The sequence below is a fragment of the Choloepus didactylus genome, chromosome 23 (genome assembly GCF_015220235.1).
Source record: "Choloepus didactylus isolate mChoDid1 chromosome 23, mChoDid1.pri, whole genome shotgun sequence".
Lineage (NCBI taxonomy): Eukaryota > Metazoa > Chordata > Mammalia > Pilosa > Megalonychidae > Choloepus > Choloepus didactylus.
In genome coordinates this window covers 27,710,801-27,735,595 of record NC_051329.1, presented here as the reverse complement: position 1 = coordinate 27,735,595, position 24,795 = coordinate 27,710,801, and the positions used below count along the sequence as shown (strand labels likewise).

At 37.8% G+C, this 24,795-nt stretch overlaps 1 protein-coding gene across 4 annotated transcripts in view; it reads right to left on the bottom strand.

Moving 5' to 3' along the window:
* The window catches only part of HORMAD2 (HORMA domain containing 2), a 102,527-nt gene that overhangs the window by 65,133 nt on the left and 12,599 nt on the right, over window positions 1–24,795 (bottom strand). For 3 of the 4 annotated variants that reach the window (XM_037816988.1, XM_037816986.1, XM_037816987.1), the window contains exons 3-5: window positions 15,484–15,625; window positions 13,546–13,609; window positions 12,982–13,018 (exon numbers count right to left, since the gene is read on the bottom strand). In XM_037816988.1, the coding sequence (XP_037672916.1) occupies window positions 12,982–13,018; window positions 13,546–13,609; window positions 15,484–15,625 (243 nt within the window). Of the gene's footprint in view, window positions 1–4,415; window positions 4,434–12,981; window positions 13,019–13,545; window positions 13,610–15,483; window positions 15,626–24,795 lie in introns of those variants that run through there. The other variant, XM_037816989.1, reaches the window with a different exon arrangement.

Here is a 24,795-nt window from a genome sequence, read left to right as displayed (position 1 = left end):
TATCTAAAAAAAAGTGCCTTTTGAAACAAATCTTTTAAAATAAACATTGAAAGCCTGATAAAATACATCCATAAAACCATTACCCTCCCTACATTTATGCTAGTATAAACATTCTCTCTGCTTAAAAGAGTAATAGAACATTATATATATGCGTGTGTGTGTGTGTGTGTGTGTGTGTGTATATGTATATACATAAAATCAAATACATGATAAAATTTTTATAAAATCCTAGAAAACAAGTCAGAATATTTCAGGACAGTAATTTCATACCAAATTATTCACTTTTCACCCAAAGGGCTAAAACTTTAGTGACACTGTGTGGCTATTTTGGTAACTGCATACAATTGATTTTAAGATACCCAGTGAAACTCTAAATTAATTTACATTAATTGTTTATTAATAGCTCATTCATTCAAAAATAGGCATGGCCCCTGATCTCAAAGGAATATACAGATTATCCAGGAAGACCAACATTAAACAAACAAAAAATCACACTGAGAGTTACATAATTACAATTGTGTCAATTGCTATGAAGAAGCAGTAAAGGGTGCTATAAGGGGCAATCTAGGCTGGAGCAGAGATGAGGGTGAGAGAGGATTGTCAAGGAAGTAATATTTAAGCTGAGACCTGAATGATAAATTGGAGTTAGCCAGGAGAAGGGTGTGGGGTAATTAAAAGAATAATTCAGGCAAAAGGAGCAATATGTAAAAAGGTGAGGGGCTTGACATGTCCTAAAATCCTTGTGTGGCTTGAACATGGTGAGCAATGGTGAGACTGATGCCTTGAATAGGCAGATGGAAGCTAAATCATACAGGCCTGTAGATCACGTTAAGGACTCTGAACTTTATTTTTAAAGCCATTGAAGATTTTTAGACAAGGAATGACTTGATCAGACATGTTTCTGAGAAAACGTAGTGTGGACAGTGGGTTGGAATGGGGGAGATCAAGAGTGGAAATAGGGAGACAAGTTACGAGGCTTATTTTAAAGAATTCAAGCAACAGTATAAAATAAAAACAAAACAGTGTAGAAATCAGCCAAAATTTCACAACTAGAAATAATCCTCACCTTCAACAGAACTTCATTCAAGATACATTCTCAAACTTGACTTTATTCAAACTATTTTTAAAATATTAAATATTTCCTACAAGCTATGAGAACATGCTGAGAAAGTTCACAAGATATTGATGTAGAAAAACAATATAAATACTATTTACTAAGATTCTAAATCATCCAAAGTTCTGAGTTTATGATCCCCCCAAAACAATTAGTTTGATTGATTCAGTCATACAGCTAGTCATTTAAGTAAAATAAATCCATCAAACTAAAAATATTTTCTTTGTATATTACCCTGCTGTCTATTTTAGCACCTGTAATATTGTAATTATTTGACTAAGAAGTGACTCCCTATGAGACTGTGACCTCTTTGAGAGGAGGAATCATATCCCACTCTCATTTTTATCTCACCCAGTGTCTAGGTACACTACTGGCATAGGTTAAATAGTCAATATACAAAGGGTAAATGAATGATAAATAAAAAATAATAATAGTTAAACAATTATATAGTGCTTAGCATGTGCCAGGCATTATTCTAAACACTTTACGTCAGCGGTTCTCAAAGTATGAATCAGCAGCAACATCACCTGGAATTTGTTTGAAATGCAAGTTTTCAGGATCTACCCCAAACCTGCTGCCTCAGAAATTTGGGGTGGGGCCTGTCTGTTTTAATGTCTTCCAGGTGATTCTAATGCAAAATGAAGTTTGATTATTAACTCATTCCTCACCTAACCCTAAGAGGTACATTCCATTATTATCCCTATCTTATATGTCATAAAACTGGGGTAACAAGAAATTGGTTACCTGCCCCAGGTTACACAATATTGAGTGGAAGAACTGGAATTCACCTCACCCTGTGTGACTCCAAAACTTGGGCTCTTAACCACCATATTGCACTGCCGCTCAATGATGGACACTTAAGAAATGTTGCTAAGTGAATGGATGAAGAACAAACGGCACTGTTCTCTGCGCCTGTGATGATCTTCTTCCCCTCTCAACTTGCCCAAATACCAGGGACCTTCAAAGCACAAAAGCCATTTTTTCTCAAAAATTTTCCTCATGCCCCTCACTGGGTCTAACCTCTCCTTATCCATCTCTCACATTGCACATGATTTGTCTTTCCTTTGACATGCATCACTTTCGAACAGGTATTATGGTTCCTTATGCATGCAGCAATATTCAAAATATCTTTATGTAAAAATATCAAACTGATATAAAAATATCAACATCTAACAGCCCAATATAGCACAGGCACTAACCAATCAGAAAGGATGCTTAGTTGGCCTTGCAGCTGGGCTCTCCCAGAAGCTCCTCCTGGGCTTTAATTGCTGCATTGTGGAAAGGTCTAGGGAACTCCCAGAAGAGACACTGGTGGGATGGGGGCAAAGGATGGTAGTGGGGGTCATTCAGGGTCTCAGAGATGCAGCTATTTACTATGTGGTACAGAAGTATTTCATTATTTAAACAGTTATATTGGGTCAGTGTGTAACAGCTGATCATCAGATCTGCATATGAATATCTATCTCCTACTATGGTCTATAAGCTTTTTATATTCACAATCCCATATCTGTTCGACCTTTGCATCCTTCAGACCCCTAGGTCAATGTTTAATAAATCATAAGTAATAATTGTTCAATAAAGGGAGAATGGGGGGTGAAGTCATCAACATCACATCTGACATAAGCCATCTACTGAAAACCTCTCCCCAGAGATTCAGCAATAAAAAGGACAAATATCACTTGCTCAGAACTGTAGAGGAAAGTAAAAACTGGAGAGGATCTCACAAATGCTGAATCAAAGAAAGAGAAAAATATCAGGGAAGAAACTTCTGTCTCAGACCAGCTGGTCCTCTCCCTTCCCCCTCACTTGGTCCCATGGAGATAGGGAACTGCCCAGAGGCAGCAGCTGGGGTCTCTCCCATCTCCCACCAGGGAGACAGACTATAAAATCTCTCACAGCAGTGAGACAGATCCCCACCAATATCCAGACACATAAACCCAAGTCCACAGGGACCCATGGCAGATTCAAGTCACTGGGGAGTGTGGAATACAAAAAGGCACCAAATAGGAGCCTCCAAAATGGAGAATTAGGGAGGGAACGGTAAAATCTTCTTTCCCCAAAGCAGCAAGTAGCCAGGCATAAACTGTCTGAATCAACTGTTTGGGGACCTGGGAGACAGGGAAGGTTATTTCAAGGCCCAGATAAGTATAGAATGAAGGGACTGAGAAAACATGGGCAGAGACTGTTATTCTGGCCATGATTCCTTTCATCCCTCACCCTTGTGGGAAGCAGTAGTGGGAGGCCTGATCCTTGCCTGGGGGGTGGCTGTAGACCAGGGTGGTGGTGGGAGTCCTCCACCACAAGTACAGAGGGGAACACAGCCCAACACTTAGCTAGACATTGACCAGTGAAGTGAGGGCACAGGAACCCTGCAGTTTCAGCTCCACCTGGTCAGACACTGTTGGACTCTATGAGTTAAACACCTTCTGAGGATGAAGACGTAACCTAAGAGCACCATCTGCTGGGCAGGCAGGAAAGTGCGGGGGTAGAAAGCAAAGCAGGGCTTTTTAGAGCCTCTCCAGACCCTATCCCAGGACCACTGGTGCTGATCTACAACTCCTGCAAGGGTACCTGGCCTTGTTTTGGCTAGGAAATACTGACAATTCAACTGTGAAAGTAGTGCCCTAATACAAACCCCAGGCAACAACTAAATACTAAACAAGAGAGAGAAACCGACCTTCAAAATAGACCCATCAAGATAATCAGATGACCAGATATCAGCAAAAAATTCACAAGGCATCCTAAAACACAGGAAGACATGGTCCAGTCAAAGGAACAAATTAAAAAGTTGGAGGAGACACAGAATTTGGAACAATTAATCAAAGATGTTCAAACAAATCTCCTAAATCTCTTCAAAGTGATGAAGGAAAATATGCATAAAGATATAAAGTATTAAGAAGACACTAGGAGAGATCGGGGCAAAATGGCGGCATAGAGAGGAGTGGAAGCTAAGTAGTCCCCCTGGAACAACTACAAAAAACCAGAAACACCTAGTAAATAATCCAGAATAACTGCGGGGGGACAAACGAGACCATCCACTCATCATACACCAACCTGAATTGGGAGGAATGCCCGAGAACACAGCATAAAATCTGTAAGTAAAACCTGCGGAACCAGGTCGGGAGACCCCCTCCCCCATAGCCCGAGCTGCGGAGCCGCGTGGTGCCACAGAGAAGCTCTCTCCCAGCAAGCAAATACAGCTCAGCTGAGCTCCAACTGGGGTTTTAAGTAGCGAGTCTGAACTGCTCACTACAGGTACGCAGCCCCAAAAAACAGACAGAGGCTTTGGGTGATGACTGACCTGGGAGAGCTGGAGGGTTGCCTCGGACTGGGTCTGAAGGGGACTATCTGTTTCTTTTTTGGCTCAGTGGAGAAAGCCCCAGTCATTTTCAGTTTCCAGGGCTGTGACTCTGGGAAGGGTGGAGACACCACAAGCAGAGAGTGAGACCATTGAAATGCTAATGACCTCCACCTGAGGGGTCTGTCTTCTCTAGGAGGAAAGGGGTGGGGCCCTTTCCATTCAGAACCAGACCCCAGAGCCTGGGGGAACACGGCCACACTCCTCACACCAGTCAAGAATTATAGGCTAACAGGCGTCACCTGCTGGGCAGAAAAGCACAGTGACCTGAGGCATCAAAGGGTGGAGCAATTTTCTAAGACACACCCACAGGGAAACCACATACTGAATATTTCTTCCTTCTGGGACCTGAGCCTGTTCTGGTCTGAGAAAACCTGATTTGGATAACCAAGGAAACCATGCCTAGACAACAGAAAATTACAACCTACACTAAGAAAAACAAAGTTATGGCCCAGTCAAAGGAACAAATGTACACTTCAACTGAGATACAGGAATTCAAACAACTAATGCTAAATCAATTCAAAAAGTTTAGAGAAGATATTGCAAAAGAGATAGAGGCTGTAAAGGAAGAACTGGACATGTATACGGCAGAAATCAAAAGTTCAAAAAACCTACTAGTACAATCTATGGAAATGAAAGGCACAACACAAGAGATGAAAGACACAATGGAAACATACAACAGCAGATCTCAAAAGGCAGAAGAAAACACTCAGGAACTGGAGAACAAAACACCTGAAAGCCTACAAGCAAAGGAGCAGATGGAGAAAAGAATGAAAAAATATGAGCAACGTCTCCGGGAACTCAAGGATGAAACAAAGTACAATAATGTACGTATCATTGGTGTCCCAGAAGGAGAAGAGAAGGGAAAGGGGGCAGAAGCAATAATAGAGGAAATAATTAATGAAAATTTCCCATCTCTTATGAAAGACATAAAATTACAGATCCAAAAAGCGCAGAGTACTCCAAACAGAAGAGATATGTATAGGCCTACGCCAAGACACTTAATAATCAGATTATCAAATGTCAAAGACAAAGAGAGAATCCTGAAAGCAGCAAGAGAAAAGCAATCCATTACATACAAAGGAAGCTTAATAAGACTATGTGCAGATCTCTCAGCAGAAACCATGGAGGCAAGAAGGAAGTGGTGTGATATATTTAAGATACTGAAAGAGAAAAACCGCCAACCAAGAATCCTGTATCCAGCAAAGCTGTCCTTCAAATATGAGGGAGAGCTCAAAATATTTTCTGACAAACAGACAATGAGAGACTTTGTGAACAAGACACCTGCCCTACAGGAAATACTAAAGGGAGCACTACAGGGTGATAGAAGACAGGAGTGTGTGGTTTGGAACACAATTTTGGGAGATGGTAGCACAACAATGTAAGTACACTGAACAAAGGTAACTATGAATACGGTTGAGAGAGGAAGATGGGGAGCATGTGAGACACCACAAGAAAGGAGGAAAGATACGACTGGGACTGTGTAACTTGGTGAAATCTAGAGTGTTCAACAATTGTGATAAAATGTACAAATATGTTCTTTTACGAGGGAGAACAAGCAAATGTCAACCTTGCAAGGTGTTAAAAATGGGGAGGCATTGGGGGAGGGATGCAATCAGCATAAACTAGAGACTGTAACTAATAGAATCATTGTATTATGCTTCCTTTAATGTAACAAAGGTGATATACCAAGGTGAATGCAGATAAGAGGGGGGGATAGGGGAGGCATGTTAGACACTTGACATTGGTGGTATTGTCTGATTCTTTATTTTACTTTGATTTAAGGTTATTTTTCCTTTTGCTGCTTCCTAGCTGCCATTTTTGTTTGTTTGTTTGTTTCCTCTTTCTTTTGCCTCTCTACCTTCTTTGACTCTCCCTCCTGCCTTGTGGAAGAAATGTAGATACTCTTGCTTAGTATGAGAAGAATGTTCAATTAGGATGAACTTAAATGTTTGGAAATGAACAGGGGTGTTGGTAGCAAGATGTGAGAATAACTAACAGTGCCGAATGGTGTGTGAATGAGGTGGAAAGGGGAAGCTCAGAGTCATATATGTCACCAGAAGGAAAGTTGGAGGTCAAAAGATGGAAATGTATAAAACTGAATCCTATGGTGGGCAATGTCCATGATCAACTGTTCAAATACTAGAAATCACTTCATGAACCAGAACAAATGTATGACAATACAATTAGAAGTTAATAATAGAGGGGCACATAGGGAAGAACTATATACCTATTACAAACTATATACTACAGTTAGTAGTATTTCAACATTTTTTCATAAACAGTAACAAACGTACTATATCAATACTAGGAGTCAACAATTGAGGGGGGTTGGTTAAGGATAGGGGAGGTTTAGAGTTTCCTTTTCTTTTTTTCTTTTTTCATCTTTCACTTTATTTCTTGTCTGGAGTAATGAAAAGGTTCTAAAAATTGAACAAAAATTAAGTGTGATGGATGCACAGCTGTATGAGGGTACCCAGGGGCAAGTGATTGTACACTTTGGATCTTTTGATAATTGTATAGTATCTGAACAATCTCAATAAAAATGGAAAAAAAAAAAAGAAGACACTAGGAGAAGATAAAGAAGAATTTGAAAGAATACATAGAAAAATAACAGACATTGTGGAAATGAAAGACACTGAAGAGGAAATTTAAAATATACTAGAGACACACAACAGCAAATTTGAAGAGGCAAAAGAAAGGATCTGTGAGCTAGAAGACAGAGAAACCAAATTAGAATAGATAAAAGCACAAATGGAGAAAAAAAATGGAAAAAATTGAGCAAGGTCTCAGGAAAATGGTTGACAACACAAAGTGCACAAACATATGCATCATGGGTATCCTAGAAGGACAAGAGAAGGGAAAAGGGTCAGGAAGAATATTCAAGGAAATAATGGCTGAAAATTTCCCAACACTTACAAAAGATATAAATATGCAAATCAAAGAAGCCCAACACACTCCAAACAGAATAAATCCAAATAGACCCACTCCAAGACACATGCTAACCAGACTGTCAAATGTCAAAAATAATTCTGAAAGCAGCCAGAGAAAAGTGATTCACCACATACAAAGGAAGCCAAATAAGACTAAATGCTGATTGTTCATCAGACACCATGGAGGCAAGAAGGCAGTGGTACAATCCATTTAAGATGCTGAAAGAGAAAAATTGCTAGCCAAGTACTTTCTATCAAGCAAAGCTGTCCTTCAAAAATGATGGGAGACTTTAAAATATTCACAGATAAGCAGTAGCTGAGAGAGTGTGTTAACAAGAGACCTGCTCTACAAAAACTACTAAAGGGAGTTCTGCTGACTGAAAAGAAATGACAGGAGAGAGAGGCCTTGAGGAGGGTAAAGAAATGAAGAGTACTAGAAAGGGAAACTAAAAGGTTAAAAAGAGAGAAAAAAATGGATCAGACAAATAAAAGCCATAGAATAAAATGACTGAAGTACTACCTTTATAGTAATCACATTGAATGTTAATGGATTTAACTCCCCAATCAAAAGACACAGATTGACAGAATGGATTAAAAAAAAAAAACATGATCCATCTATATGCTAGCTTCAAGAGACCCATTTTAGACCCAAAGATACAAATAGGTTGAAGGTGAACTGATAGAAAAATATATTCTACACAAGCGGCAACCAATAAAAAGCTGGAGTTGCTATACTCATACCAAACAAATAGACTTTAAATGCAAAAATGCTATAAGAGACAAAGGACACTATATATTTAATAAAAGGGGCAATTCACCAAGAAGAAATATCATAAATATTTATGCACCTAATCAAGGTGCCCCAACGTACCTGAGGCAAAAACTGGCAAAACTGAAGGGATTAACAGACGTCTCTACAATAATAATAGTAGACTTCAACACACCACTCTTTTCAATAGATAGAACATCTAAATGGAGGATCAATAGGAAACAGAGAACCTAATAATATGATAAATAAACCAGACCTAACAGACATATATAGAACATTGCACCCCCAAAGAGCAGGATATACATTCTTCTCTAGTGCTCATGGAACATTCTCCAGGAAAGACCATATGTGGGGGGCACAAAACAGATCTTAATAAATTTTAAAAGATTGAAATTATACAAAACACTTCCTCTGATAATAATGGAATGAAGCTGGAAATCAATAACAATGGAATAACTGGAAATTTCACAGATATATGGAGGTTAAACAACATGATCTTAAACAATTAGTGGGTCAAAGAAGAAATTGCAAGAGAAATCAGTAAATATCTTGAGACAATTGAAAATGAGAACACAAGACATCAAAACTTATGAGATGCCACGAAGGCAGTGCTGAGAGGGAAATTTACAGCCCTAACCATCTACATTAAAAAAGGAGAAAGAGCTAAAACAAATGATCTAACTGAGCAACTGAAGAAACTAGAGAAAGAACAGCAAACTAATCCCAAAGGAAGCAGAAGGAAAGAAATAACAAAGATTAGAGTGAAATAAATGAAATGGAGAATTGAAAACAATAGAGAGAATCAATAAAACCTTCTCCTTGAGAAGATCAATAAAAGTGAAAAACCCTTAGCTAGACTGACAAAGACAAAAAGAGAGAAGATTCAAATAGCCAAAATCAGCAACGAGAGAAAGTTCATTACCAGAGACCCTGAAGAAACAAAAAAAAGATCATAAGAGGATACTGTATGCCAACAAATTAGACAACTTAGATGAAATAGACAACTTTCTAGAAACACACAAAAAAAACCTACACTGACACAAGAAGAAACAGAAGACCTCAACAGACCAATTACAGGTAAAGAAATTGAATTAGTCATCAAAAACTTCCCAAGAAAGAAAAGTGCAGGACCAGATGGATTCACAGGCAAATTTTACCAAGAATTCCAAGAAGAAGTAATACCATTCCTGCTCAAATTCTTCCAAAAAATTGAAAAAGAGGGAACACTACCTAACTCATTCTATGAAGCCAACATCACCCTAATATCAAAGCCTGATAAAGATACTACAAGAAAAGAAAACTACAGACCAATCTCTCTAATGAATATAGATGCAAAAATCCTCAAAAAATACTTGATAATCAAATCCAACAGCTCATTTTAAAAAAAATTATACACCATGACCAAGTGGGTTTTATTCCAGGTATGCAATGGTGGTTCAACATAAGAAAATCAATTAATGTAATATATCAAATTAACAAATTGAAACGGTTAAACCACATAATCATCTTGATTGATGCAGAAAGGCATTTGACAAAATCTAGCATCCTTTCTTGACAAAAACACTTTGAAAGGTAGGAATAGAAGCAAACTTCCTCAACATGATACAGACATATATGAAACCCACAACTAACATCATACTCAATAGTGAGAGACTGAAAGACAAGGATGCCCACTGTCACCATTGTTATTCAACATTGTGCTGGAAGTTCTAGCCAGAGAAATTAGGGAAGACAAAGAAACAAAAGGCATCAAAATCTGAAAGGAAGAAGTAAAACTTTCACTATTTGCAGATGACATGATCCTCTATTTAGAAAATCCTGAAAAAAAAGACAAAGCTGGTTGAGCTAATAAGTTCAGCAAAGTATGGGATACAAGATCAACGTGCAAAAATTAGTGGTGTTTCTATATGCTAATGAGCTGTCTGAGGAGGGAATCAAGAAAAAGATTCCATTTACACTAGCAATGGAAAGAATCAAATATCTAGGAATAAACTTAACCAAGGATGTAAAGGACACTACACAGAAAACTACAAATCAGTGCTAAAAGAAATCAAAGAAGTCCTAAAAAAATGAAAAGACATTCTGTGTTCATGGATTGGAAAGCTAAATGTTGTTAAGATGTCAATTCTACCCAAATTGATCTACAGAGTCAATGCAATACCAATCAAAATTCCAACAGCTTATTTTGAAGAAATGGAAAAGCTAATCATCAAATGTATTTGGAAGGGTAAGGGACCCCAAATAGCCAAAAACATCTTGAAAAAGAAGAGTGAAGTAGAAGGACTCATGCTTCCTGACTTTAAAGTACATTACAAAGCCACAGTGGTCAAAACAGCATGGTACTGGCATAAAGATAGTCATATTGATTAATGAAATTGAATTGAGAGTTCAGAAATAGACCTGTGCATTTATGGTCAATTGATTTTTTCCAGGGCTCCCAAGTCCACTCAACTGGGACAGAACAGTCTCTTCAATAAATCGTGTTGGTTGAACTGGATTTCCATATGCAAAAAAATGAAAGAGGACCCCCTGTCTCATACCCTACATAATAATTAACTCAAAATGGATCAGAGACCTAAATATAAGAACCAGTACCATAAAACAGCTAGAAGAAAATGTAGCAAAGCATCAAGATCTTGGGATAGGAAGTGGTTTCTTAGACCTTACACCCAAAGCACAAGCAATGAAAGAAAAAAATAGATAAAAATACTATTCCTCAAACTTGAAGATTACTGTGCTTCAAAGGGTTTTGTCAAGAGGGTGAAAGGCAGCCAGCTCAATGGGAGAAAATATTTGGAAACTCCATATCTGATAAGGGTTTGATATCAAGAACATCTAAAGAAATCCTACAACTCAACAAGAAAAAGACAACCCAATTAAAAATGGGCCAAACACATAAACAGATATTTTTCTAAAGAGGAAATACAAATGGCTAAAAAGCATATGAAAAGATGTGTTCAGCTTCACTAGCTATTATAGAAATGCAAATCAAAACACAATGAGATATCATTTCACACCTACTAGAATAGCCACTATTAAACAAACAGGAAACTACCAGTGATGGAGAAGGTGTGGAGAAATAGGAACACTTCTTCACTGCTGTTCCTCAGAAAGCTAAGTATAGAGTTGCCTTATGACCTAGCAATACCGCTACTCGGTATATACCTAAAAGATCTGAAAGCAGGGACACAAGCAGACATTTGCACACTGATGTTCATAGCAGCATTATTCACAATTGCCAAAAGAGGGAAACCACCCCAGCATCCATCAACTGATGAATGGATAAACTAAATGTGGTATATACATATTGTGGAATATTATTCAGCAGTAAGGAATGAAATCCTGAAGCATGCAACAATATGGATGAACCTTGAGGACATTATATTAAGTCAAATAAGCCAGACACAAAAAAACAAATAGTATATGAGCTCACTAATATGAACTAAATATAAGATGTAAACTCATAGATATAGAATCTAGAATATAGGTTACCAGGATATAGAATGAGGCTAAAGATTGGGGAGCATTGCTTAACATAGGCAGAATTTTTAACTAGGTCAAACTTAAACATTTGGAAATTGATAAAAGTGACAGTAGTACATTATTGTGGGTATAATTAACAGTGCTGAATTGTGGGTAAATGGGATGGAAAGGGGAAGTTTAGAGTCATGTATGTCACCAGAAGGAAAGCTGGAGATTAAAACATGGGAATGAAAAACACAGTGACTCTTGTGGTAGATGATGACTATGATTAACTGTAAAAATATAAAAAAGTTATTTAATGAACTAGAACAAATGTATAACACTATTACAAGGGGTTAATAATAGAAGGGTGTAATGTTCATCAACAGTAACGAAAGTACCACACCAACACTAGGGTCAAAAATGGGGGAGGGGGTGAGGCTAAGGGGTATGGGATGTTTTGAGTTTTATTCTTTATTTTTATTTCTTTTCTGGAATAAAGAAAATGTTCTAAAATTGATCATGGTGATGAATGCACAGCTATGTGATGATATTGTGAGCCACTGATTGTATACTTTGGATGGATTGTATGGTGTGTGAATATATCTCAATAAAATTGCATTGAAAAAAGGAAATGTATAAATGCAGTAAACAATCCAATGTAAGGCTTACTCTCTTCAAGATTTCTTAAGGGAATAGGAATTAGGGAAGTTAAAAAAAGACAGAGGTGGGAAATAAGCAGTGGTAGAAATCTCATTTATCGTGTCTCTTCAACCAGGACTAGAGCCTCCATTTTTACATCCTTCATAACTGGCCTTAGGCAGCATAAAAGATCAGATGCACTTAAAATTTAAGCTGCATTTTAAAAATCAAGCTACGATACTAGCTATTTTGAAGGAAGAGGTTATACACATGCACCAAACATAATTATCAAAATAACTAAGAATAAAAAACAATTATTGCATCTATTTTTTTCCTTTTATATCTGCAAATTGAATCGCCACTCTTTTGAACATGTTCAATGTACTACAGGGCTAGATTCTTGTCTCCCTGTCCCACATCCTGTGGATTTCTTCCAGTGACTTCAGAGGAAATTCTGTGGTTAAAAAATATGAGTATGTAAAAGATAAAAATGAAGGCTTCATTTCTAATTAATGTAAACGAGACATCAAGGAGACAACAAAGAATCAAACTTTAACATAAAATAAAAGGAAACTGACTCATGAATGCAAATGTAGGCATTGGTATACAGTTAAACACAACACCAAAATAAAACTCGAAAAAATTTTTTAAAGTGATAAAAGATGAGTCTTTGATCCTTGCATAAGTTTTTAAACATTCTTACGTATTTCTTTTCCAAAGCATCAAAGCAACCTTGAATCCTGTCAAGAAATAAATGGTTGGTTAATTTAGACCAGTCATAAAGCCAAAAAAATTTCTAAGTACAGATTCCATTTACCTTTTTTGCTTTGAACTACATTAAGTTGACAACCAATTTACCTTTCCCATTTAATCTTTCTTTTTTTTTTACTACCAACAAGTTTTAATATGTTGGCAGAACTTTATAAATAATAGGTAAGCAGCTTTGAGATAAAGAACCACATCCTATTTTTCTTTTTGGCTCCAATAGTGTCTAGGTCAGTGACATGCACAGGAGGAGTGATCAAATGATATATATTTTTCTTTATACAAGTCTATTTTCTTTTAAAAAATAATTAAATTGATATATTAAAATATGTTACAAATTTCTAGGAAATTGTGAAAGAAAGAAAGAACGAGAAAGGAAGCAAGAAAGAGAAAGCAAGAAAGAAATGGCTTTAAAGAAATGGTCTTAAATAAAGTCTTATAGGCAATGTCAGCCAGGATAAAAATAATGTTGTTCAACTTACGTGGAATTTCAATTACTTACCATTTGATTATGTGCAATGACCCAGGACATTTTTTATCTTCTCTGAGGATTTTTAAACTGAGGTCTATAAAAACAGAAACACAATCTATTTTTATCTACTAAATGACCGCTGAAATTGCCCATGCTAAAAAACAGTATTTCCTTTAACTATTTTATTTTAACTTTAGTTTTATAGCTTATAAAAACATTTTTACTTTCCAAATATCCACTTTAAAAATAAATCTTATGCTGAGAAGTAGCTTAGTTTTGATTCTGATTATGTTTTAGCAGTCTCCCCCTTCTAAAATGTAGCACAACTGAGTTGGTTGCAAATCAATCTGTTTCACTTCTCTGCTTCTGTTAAATTCTAAGCAATTATAAGGTAGTATAGAGACCACCTCCATTTACCAATTTAACACATACACCTCAATCTTATTCATTTTTCTAATATTCTCTCCCTTTCAAAGAAAAAAAAAAGGAGGAAAATTTTTCCATAGATTATTCTCAAATTTTTATTTCCATCTGAAATCCAACTACCTTTCTGTACTTAGGGGAGATTAGGAAGATCATATTGAAGAGTTTTGGCTTAGATCAGTCCGAAATCAATCACTGATTCATGTCTGACTTTGCATGAGCTATTTCACCTTTTCAGTGTTTTCTTATCCTAAAATTGATGTCACCTCTACCTCTAACGAGGGATACGAAAATTATTCCATATTGGTTATAACATTTAGAGATTACCAGAAAGAAAGTGGCATAGGAGTATTGAGCATTTTTACAACATGCATTACTTTAAATACAAACACTGAGAGGAGACCTGTAACTTCCACCATAACTGTCACAAAACATAGAACTATAAGGAAAGATATTGCCCTTGTGCCTGGGGTAGTGATTGGCACACAGTAAGTGCTTAATTAATTACCCCAAATAGTATTTTTCCAATTCTATGTTCCAAACTGATGAAGAAACGGAAACCTTATGCTACATGTAAACACATTCACTATTACAGATTTAAATCTCTTAGAACAAATGAGGATGTCATGACTGCAAATATCATGCTTACGTGTTTTAGCACACATACACTTCATTGATGTTCATGTATAGAATCAAATGTTGCTTAAGAAAATTAAACTGGAATGAAACCAAAGTATATCATTAAACACATATGTGAGAAATTTAAAGTTAGATTTTGAAAAATAACAAGAAAGAAGAAAAAAACGTAGCTCTCTACATTTATTTTCCAATAGTTTCCATTTTAGTGACAAATCAACAAGATTTTCTGTATTGTTACCACTAACCAGCTTTTTAAATAAATAGGGAGTAAGATTTTGAAAAATTAAAGTACATCCAAGAACTGGATGTATCTTTTTTAATACAAGAGGAGCCAGAAACAACTTGAGATACAAGGCAATGTATTTCCTTCCCTTTGTTTCTAACAAAGAGAAGGAAAGTAGAAGACCTGGCAATAGAGAAAAGAATGAAGCTGATTAGAATAATAATTTTCTAAATATCCATGCTAAACAACAAATGGGTTTGGCATAAGTATGCTTTTATTTTTTCAGCATATTTGTATGTATTAACAGGGAGACGAGTTTTTCACCAGGCTCCACTGTACCTCCTCAATGCCAAAGTATACCTCAAAGAGTAACTTCAATTGAGGCACAAAACACTGCAAATCTATAGCATCCAAACAGATTTTGTCTGGTTGTTGCTTTTATAAGTATAGCACAGAATTACTGGGCTTGTCCATACAGATTTCTTTTCCACTTAATCAGTTATTTGGTATCTAGATAGGAAATAATGGTTCCCTTAAGTAAAACCACTAAACATGGGATAGTAAAATTAAAATGGAAAACGAATTAGCAAACTGGTTTAGCACACTCTGTGAGAAATGAAAGGTTTACTCTTGCCGAATAAAGAAATGCATTACAATACCCGAAGTAACCACTTAAACTTTACCATCTAAATGGCGTTCTCCATAAGAGCTCTCTGGAAACAGGCCCCTTAGATACGTTATACATGAGATAGAAGTAGCAAAAAGTTTTTTCACCATTATCAATGATTCATGTTCATTAGTGATTTTGGATGGGAAAACTGTTTCCTGCAAAAAAAAAAAAAACAAAGACAAAAAAATTAGTATTCTTTAATATCTTCAGTCCATCATACCATTGCCACAGATATGACAGAAAGATTTTTTTAAGATTTCAAATCCAATAGGTAGTCAACAGGAAACAGGACTTTGAAAATTGCATTAAATTAGATCTCCACAAACAATGCAGAACAGAAAGGCAGAGACAGTTACTTAAGTAATTAAGGTCTATGGTGGTCTGGAGCTGTATGTACCCCAGAAAAACATGTTTTTAAACTTAATCCACTCCTGTGGGTGTGAACCTATTGTAACGAAGACTTTTGATGAGGTTACTTCAGTGAAGGTGTGGCCCATCTCAGTCAGGATGGGTCTTAATGCTATTACTAGAGTCTTTTATAAGCAGAATGAAATTCAGACAGATACAGCAAAAGCCATGGAAGCAAGAAGTTGAAGGATAATGGCACCCAGAAAAGAAGAGAGAGGCCAGGGGAGGCCATGATGTGCATTCCCATGTGACAGAGGAGCCAAAGACCAAGGATCACCAGGAGCCAGCCCCAGAAGGCCAGTCTTTGGGAAGGAAGCATCTGCTTAATGATGCCTTGATTTGAACTTTCTCTAAGCCTCAAAATTGAGCTTTTAAAATTTTAATTGTTTAATCCATCCCATTGCATGATATTTACTTGAGCAGCCAAGGAAACTAAAACAAGGTCTAACAATTTATTTCACAATGATCCATGGATTTGAAGCAAAACTGGAGTTTTACATGATTATATCATCTCTTTCCCTCTCATGCACTCCTCAGACCCCACTGCAATCTGGCTTTTACCCTCTCCATCCAAAACTGTTCTCTCCAAAGTCACCAGGTACATTCTAACAGCCAAAGTCATTGTCTCTTCTCAGTCGTCCTCCTATTTAATTTGTCTACAGTGTTTGACAAAGTTGTCCACTCTCTGAAACAGTTTCCTCCCTCAGCTGCCATAACATTTTCTTTTGGATTTTCACCTATCACTCCATAGCTATCTCAGTCATTGCCCACCCTTTAAATATTGGTCCCACCACAAGATTCTGTCATCAGTCCTTTTCTCTTTTCATAGCTCTTTCTTCCTGGGTAATCTCATCTAGTTTCAGTTTTGGCTACAACTATTCAGAGAGGACTTCAAGTCCTTGTTTCTCTTCTAAGTCTCACTTCTATATTTCTATTTTCTGAACATTTCTGCACCTAGATAACTTTGTAAATAAATTCAGTTTTATTTGTAGATAAATTCAATTTATCTCTACCACCCCTCACTGAAACCTAACCCCAAGTTTCATTCTCAGATAAGTGAATCATCTTTGGCCTCTCTCCCTCCTTCACACTCCATATCCAACCACTAAATTCTATTAATTCTCTTGGAAAGAGTTCTTAGATCTCTTTTTTCTCCTTTCCATTCTCACTGCCACTGATTTGGCTCAGGACCTAATCATTTCTTGCCCTTATTAATGCAGTAGCCCCTGATCTCCCTGCCAACAGTTTCTTTCATCCAATCTGTCCTCCATCTTACCATCAGAATTAACTTTAAAGACTACAAATTTTATCATGACACTCCTAGTTCCTGCAGGATAGAGTTCAAACACCCAGTGTAGTATGTGAGAACTGTCAACATCTTATCCTTGATTAGCTCTCCTGCTTCATCTCCCACCCCTTCCACTCTACCCGACCACATTATCCTCTGCCATATACCCTATTCTATAGCATGTGGATTACTATTCATCTACTATTCTACTACCATGTATTTCTAAACTTTTGTGCTTTTGCTTAAACTACAGCTCTCCAGAATACTAGGGCTCTGTGATATTTCTGATAGTGTTCTATAAAAAGTATCGATGACAGCAATATTTTCCTCCTAAATTATTTATACATATAAATGTGCAGATGATATATTAAACAAATTTATATAGTTGTTCTTTTTTTTTTTTTTCATTTTTTATTGAGATTGTTCAGATACCATACAATTATCCAAAGATCCAAAGTGTACAATCACTTGTCCCTGGGTACCCTCATACAGCTGTGCATCCATCACACTTAATTTTTGTTCAATTTTCAGAAACCCTTCATCACTCCAGACAAGAAACAAAGTGAAAGATGAAAAGAGAAAAAAAGAAAAGGAAACTCTAAACCTCCCCCATCCCTAACCAACACCCCTCAACCGTTGACTCCCAGTATTGATATAGTACGTTTGTTACTGTCCATGAAAAAATGTTGAAATACCACTAACTGTAGTATACAGTTTGCAATAGGTATATAGTTCTTCCCTATATGCCCCTCTATTATCAACCTCTAATTGTGTTGTCATACATTTGTTCTAGTTCATGAAGTGATTTCTAGTATTTGTACAGTTGATCATGGACATTGCCCACCATAGGATTCAGTTTTATACATTTCCATCTTTTGACCTCCAACTTTCCTTCTGGTGACATATATGACTCTGAGCTTCCCCTTTCCACCTCATTCACACACCATTCGGCACTGTTAGTTATTCTCACATCTTGCTACCAACACCCCTGTTCATTTCCAAACATGTAAGTTCATCCTAATTGAACATTCTGCTCATACTAAGCAAAAGCATCTACATTTCTTCCACAAGGCAGGAGGGAGAGTCATAGAAGGTAGAGAGGCAAAAGAAAGAGGAAACAAAAAAATGACAGCTAGGAAGCAGCAAAAGGAAAAATAACCTTAAATCAAAGTAGAATAAAGAATCAGACAATACCATCAATGTCAAGTGTCTAACATGCCTCCCCTATCCCCCCCTCTTATCTGCATTCACCTTGGTATATCACCTTTGTTACATTAAAGGAAGCATAATACAATGATTCTATTAGTTACAGTCTCTAGTTTATGCTGATTGCATCCCTCCCCCAATGCCTCCCCATTTTTAACACCTTGCAAGGTTGACATTTGCTTGCTCTCTCTCGTAAAAGAACATATTTGTACATTTTATCACAATTGTCGAATACTCTAGATTTCACCAAGTTACACAGTCCCAGTCGTATCTTTCCTCCTTTCTTGTGGTGTCTCACATGCTCCCCACCTTCCTCTCTCAACCGTATTCATAGTTACCTTTGTTCAGTGTACTTACATTGTTGTGCTACCATCTCCCAAAATTGTGTTCCAAACCACACACTCCTGTCTTCTATCACCCTGTAGTGCTCCCTTTAGTATTTCCTGTAGGGCAGGTGTCTTGTTCACAAAGTCTCTCATTGTCTGTTTGTCAGAAAATATTTTGAGCTCTCCCTCATATTTGAAGGACAGCTTTGCTGGATACAGGATTCTTGGTTGGTGGTTTTTCTCTTTCAGTATCTTAAATATATCACACCACTTCCTTCTTGCCTCCATGGTTTCTGCTGAGAGATCTGCACATAGTCTTATTAAGCTTCCTTTGTATGTAATGGATCGCTTTTCTCTTGCTGCTTTCAGGATTCTCTCTTTGTCTTTGACATTTGATAATCCGATTATTAAGTGTCTTGGCGTAGGCCTATTCAGATCTCTTCTGTTTGGAGTACGCTGCGCTTCCTGGATCTGTAATTTTATGTCTTTCATAAGAGATGGGAAATTTTCATCAATTATTTCCTCTGTTATTGCTTCTGCCCCTTTTCCCTTCTCTTCTCCTTCTGGGACACCAATGATACGTACATTATTGTACTTTGTTTCATCCTTGAGTTCCTGGAGACGTTGCTCATATTTTTTCATTCTTTTCTCCATCTGCTCCTTTGCGTGTAGGCTTTCAGGTGTTTTGTTCTCCAGTTCCTGAGTGTTTTCTTCTGCCTCTTGAGATCTGCTGTTGTATGTTTCCATTGTGTCTTTCATCTCTTGTGTTGTGCCTTTCATTTCCATAGATTCTACTAGTAGGTTTTTTGAACTTTTGATTTCTGCCGTATACATATCCAGTGCTTCCTTTACAGCCTCTATCTCTTTTGCAATATCTTCTCTAAACTTTTTGAATTGATTTAGCATTAGTTGTTTAAATTCCTGTATCTCAGTTGAAGTGTACATTTGTTCCTTTGACTGGGCCATAACTTTGTTTTTCTTAGTGTAGGTTGTAATTTTCTGTTGTCTAGGCATGGTTTCCTTGGTTATCCAAATCAGGTTTTCCCAGACTAGAACAGGCTCAGGTCCCAGAGGGAAGACATATTCAGTATCTGGTTTCCCTGAGGGTGTGTCTTAGAAAACTGCTCCACCCTTTGATGCCTCAGGTCACTGTGCTTTTCTGCCCAGCAGGTGATGCCTGTTAGCCTTTAATTCTTGACTGGTGTGAAGAGGTATGGCTGTGTTCCCCCAGGCTCTGGGGTCTGGTTCTGAATGGAAAGGGCCCCACCCCTTTCCTCCTAGAGAAGACAGACCCCTCAGGTGGAGGTCATTAGCATTTCAATGGTCTCACTCTCTGCTTCTGGTGTCTCCACCCTTCCCAGAGTCACAACCCTGGAAACTGAAAATGACTGGGGCTTTCTCCACTGAGCCAAAAAAGAAACAGATAGTCCCCTCCAGACCCAGTCCAAGGCAACCCTCCAGCTCTCCCAGGTCAGTCATCACCCAAAGCCTCTGTCTGTTTTTTGGGGCTGCGTACCTGTAGTGAGCAGTTCAGACTCGCTACTTAAAACCCCAGTTGGAGCTCAGCTGAGCTGTATTCGCTTGCTGGGAGAGAGCTTCTCTGTGGTACCACGCGGCTCTGCAGCTCGGGCTATGGGGGAGGGGGTCTCCTGACCTGGTTCCGCAGGTTTTACTTACAGATTTTATGCTGTGTTCTCGGGCATTCCTCCCAATTCAGGTTGGTGTATGATGAATGGATGGTCTCGTTTGTCCCCCTGCAGTTATTCTGGATTATTTACTAGTTGTTTCTGTTTTTTTGTAGTTGTTCCAGGGGGACTACTTAGCTTCCACTCCTCTTTATGCCGCCATCTTGCCCCTCCCCTCTATATAGTTGTTCTTAAGGATGGGATAATCTTCATTAAAAATGGTGTGCCACATGAGAAATGTGTAAGAGAAGGACAGAGGCATGAATATGTAACTTGTGCTTCGTATGTAAGGAGTGTCTAACAACTAACAGTCATCTTGCATGTATTATATTTGCTGATAGTTTATATTGGGTATCTTGAGTTATCATTTCAACATATGTTTGTGATACTACTCAATAGTTATTGTGTATATGTAATTAACATAAAAATTTAATTTTGAATATTTCTGTCACCATTAATTAGTCTGTGAGACTGCAATTGCTATGTTCTTTAATCCAAACACAAAATATATCTCATGAACTCCAGCTGGTATTGTGTCAATACATTATAATTTAAAAGTATTTTCTAAATATTGATGAATTCAACTATATTAAGCTTAGCAACATCTGTTCATTAATACATTATTAAGAGCAAAGAGGCAAACTAAGAATGGGAGAAGATATTTTCAATACATATGTCCCACAAAGGACTCATATCCAGAATGTAGAAAGAAATCCTAAAATTTATTAAGAAAAAGACAGACAACTGAGTAGAAAAATAGGCAAAAAAGTTTGAACAGACATTTCACAAATGGCCAATAAACAAATGAAAACATGTTTTAACTTCATCAGGAAAATGCAAATTAAAATACAATGAGATAATACTACATATCCAACAGAATGGTTAAAATTTAAAATCAGGGGGTAAAAACAGGACTTGACAAGGATGTGGAACAGTTGAAACTCTTAAATACTAGTTGTGGAAGTCTAAATGGGTACAACATCTTTGGAAAGTAGCTTGGCAGCATCTACTAAAGCAAAATGTACACATATCCTATGATCCATGTTCCACTCATAGGTATACATATGCAAACATGTGTTCACCAAAAGACAAGTACTAGAATGTTCATAGCAATATTATTTGTAATCATCCCAAACTGGAAACTACCCAAATACCCATCAACAGTAGAATGGATAAACAGATGTAACATAGTTCCACAGTGGAATACTATGTAACAATGACAATGAATGATCTACAACCATACTCAACAATACAGATGACTCACATATAATGCTGAGCAAAAGAAGCCAGATATAAATGAGCAATATTATATAATTTCATACATATAAAGTACAAAAGTATTCAAAGCTAATCTATGTTGATAGAAGTCAGGATGTGGTTATGCTTGGTGGGGGAAGTGACTAGAAGGGAGCACAAGTGAGGCTGCTGGTACTGTTCTGTTTCTTGATCTGTGGTTATAAGAGTGTGTTCATTTGTGAAAATACATTGAATTGTACACTTATATGCACTTTATGAACGTATACTATACTTTCAATTAAAAAATGTTAAGTACTTGCTGGTCAAATAAGTTTAGGAAATGTTGTTTTATGGAGTCCTTTCTGCCAGGAGTGTTCTTCCTACCATTAACTAAGTTTGGAAATCTTAATTCAAATATTTATTGAGGGGACTTCTGAAAGATGGCGGTTAGGAGAGACAGGGCAAAAAAAACACCTCTGAAAAATACTAGATAAAAGCCAGAAAGTGACCCAGGACACCAGTTCCAGCAATGCACCAGCTGGACAAGGTCTGCTAAATCCACAGGGACTGTGCACTTGGCAAAACCTGGAGTCTGTGTTCTGAAACGAGTGAGTAAGCCTGCTGAATATCCGGCAGTCACGCTGTGGTGTGGGGAAACCATGGGTTGGCGTTTGGAGTTGGACTAGTTCTTTTTTAAAAACCCCAAAGCAGCTGTGGATACGGCAGCAAGAACTGCACAGTGAAGTGCAGCAGGAATGGCGTCTCCACAACCTGTGGGTACACCTCAATATCTGGTGTGGACAATAGCCTTTCGCGTACCTGCTGCTAATTGTCTCCTAGAGAGGAAGGCAGAGGTTAGCCAAAAGGGGAAAAAAACCACACCCCTTACAGCCATCTTCCCAGTGGGCTGGGAACGCTCCTGCCCGGCACCAGCACCACAGCCCAGAGCCGCGCCAAAAAACCCAGTGCAAGGGGAAGTGTTTCTAGCACCACGCGCACACGCCACAATATTGGACATGGACAATAGCCTTTCGTACACCCACAGCTAATTGTCCCAGAGCTAGGAAGGCGGAGCTGTGTGAAAAGGGGAAAATTAACATGCCCCAAGCAGCCATCCTTTCAGCAGGCTGGGAAAGCCCCTACATGGCCTGGTAGCACAGAACTTCCCTTGAGGGACAGTGCACACTTGTGACGTAGCACAGCCTTCCCTCAGCAGAGGCCCTAGGAGGGCACAGCTTGGAAGAGGGACCCATTCGGAAATCCCAGGAACCATATGCCAATACCAAGGACTTGTGGGTCAGTGGCAGAGACCATCTGTGGCAAGACTGAACTGAAGATTTAGACTCTTGCAACAGCCTTAAATCTCCAGGAACACCTGGGAGGTTTGATTATTAAAGGTGCCCTCCATCCCTAACCGCTCAGACACATGCCCCACATTCAGAGCAGACAGCACCAACTACACACGCAAACTTGGTGCACCAATTGGACCCCCACAAGAATAAGACCCCCACACACCACAAAGACAAAGTTGGGGAGAACTGGCTTGAGGGGAATAGGTGGCTTGTGGACGCCACCTGCTGGTTAGTTAGAGAAAGTGCACACCACCAAGCTGTTGATCCGACAAATTAGAGATAAGTCTTTGAATTAGTCTATATATCCTAAAAGAACCCTATCAAGTTAAGCAAATGCCAAGAGGCCAAAAACAACAGAAAATTTTAAAGCATAGGAAAAAACCAGATGATATGGATAACCCAAACCCAAACACCCAAATCAAAAGATCAGAGGAGATGCACTACTTAGAGCAATTAATCAAAGAACTAAAGACAAACAATGAGAGCATGGCACAGGATATAAAGGACATGAAGAAGACCCTAGAAGAGTGTAAAGAAGAAATTGCAAGAGTAAATAAAAAAAATTGAAGATCTTATGGAAATAAAAGAAATTTTGGGCCAAATTAAACAGACTCTGGATACTCATAATACAAGATTAGAGGAAGCTGAACAACGACTCAGTGTCCTAGAGGTCCACAGAACAGAAAATGAAAGAACAAAAGAAAGAATGGAGAAAAAAATTGAAAAAATCGAAAAGGATCTCAGGGATACGATAGATAAAATGAAACATCCAAATTTAAGACTCATTGGTGTCCCAGAAGGGGAAGAGAAGGGTAAAGGTCTAGAAAGAGTATTCAAAGAAATTGTTGGGGAAAACTTCCCAAACCTTTTACACAATATAAATACACAAAGCATAAATGCCCAGCAAACTCCAAATAGAATAAATCCAAATAAACCCACTCCAAGACATATTCTGATCAGACTCTCAAATACTGAAGAGAAGGAGCAAGTTCTGAAAGCAGCAAGAGAAAAGCAATTCACCACATACAAAGGAAACAACATAAGAACAAGTTGTGACTATTCAGCGGCCACCAGGGAGGCGAGAAGGCAGTGGCATGACATATTTAAAACTCTGAGAGAGAAAAATTTCCAACCAAGAATACTTTACCCAGCAAAACTCTCCTTCAAATTTGAGGGAGAGCTTAAATTTTTCACAGACAAACAAATGCTGAGAGACTTTGCTAATAAAAGACCTGCCCTACTTCAGATATTAAAGGGAGCCCTACTGACAGAGAAACAAAGAAAGGAGAAAGAGATATAGAGAATTTTAACAGACATATATAGAACCTTACATCCCAAATCACCAGGACACTCATTTTTCTCTAGTGATCACGGATCTTTCTCCAGAATGGACCATATGCTGGGACATAAAACAAGCCTCAATAAATTAAAAAAAAAAACAATTGAACATATTCAAAGCACAATCCCTGACCACAATGGAATACAAATAGAAGTCAATAATTCTTGAATTGTAACTCCACTATTTACTTCCTACATGATATAAAATACACAAACTCTAATGACAAATCAGTGGTTTTGAACTCAATATAAAATATGTAATTTTTGACAAGAACTATATGAAGGTGGGGGAATGGAGGAGTATAGATACATAGTTTATGTATCCTATTGAAATTAAGTTGGTATCAAAGAAAAACAAGATTGATAAGGATTTAAGAGTTTAATTTTAAGCCCCACAGTAAACACAAAGAAATTATCAGAGAATATGACCATAGAGATGAAAAGTAGAGTATGGGTTAAGAGAAATGGGGGAAGGGGCAATGGGGA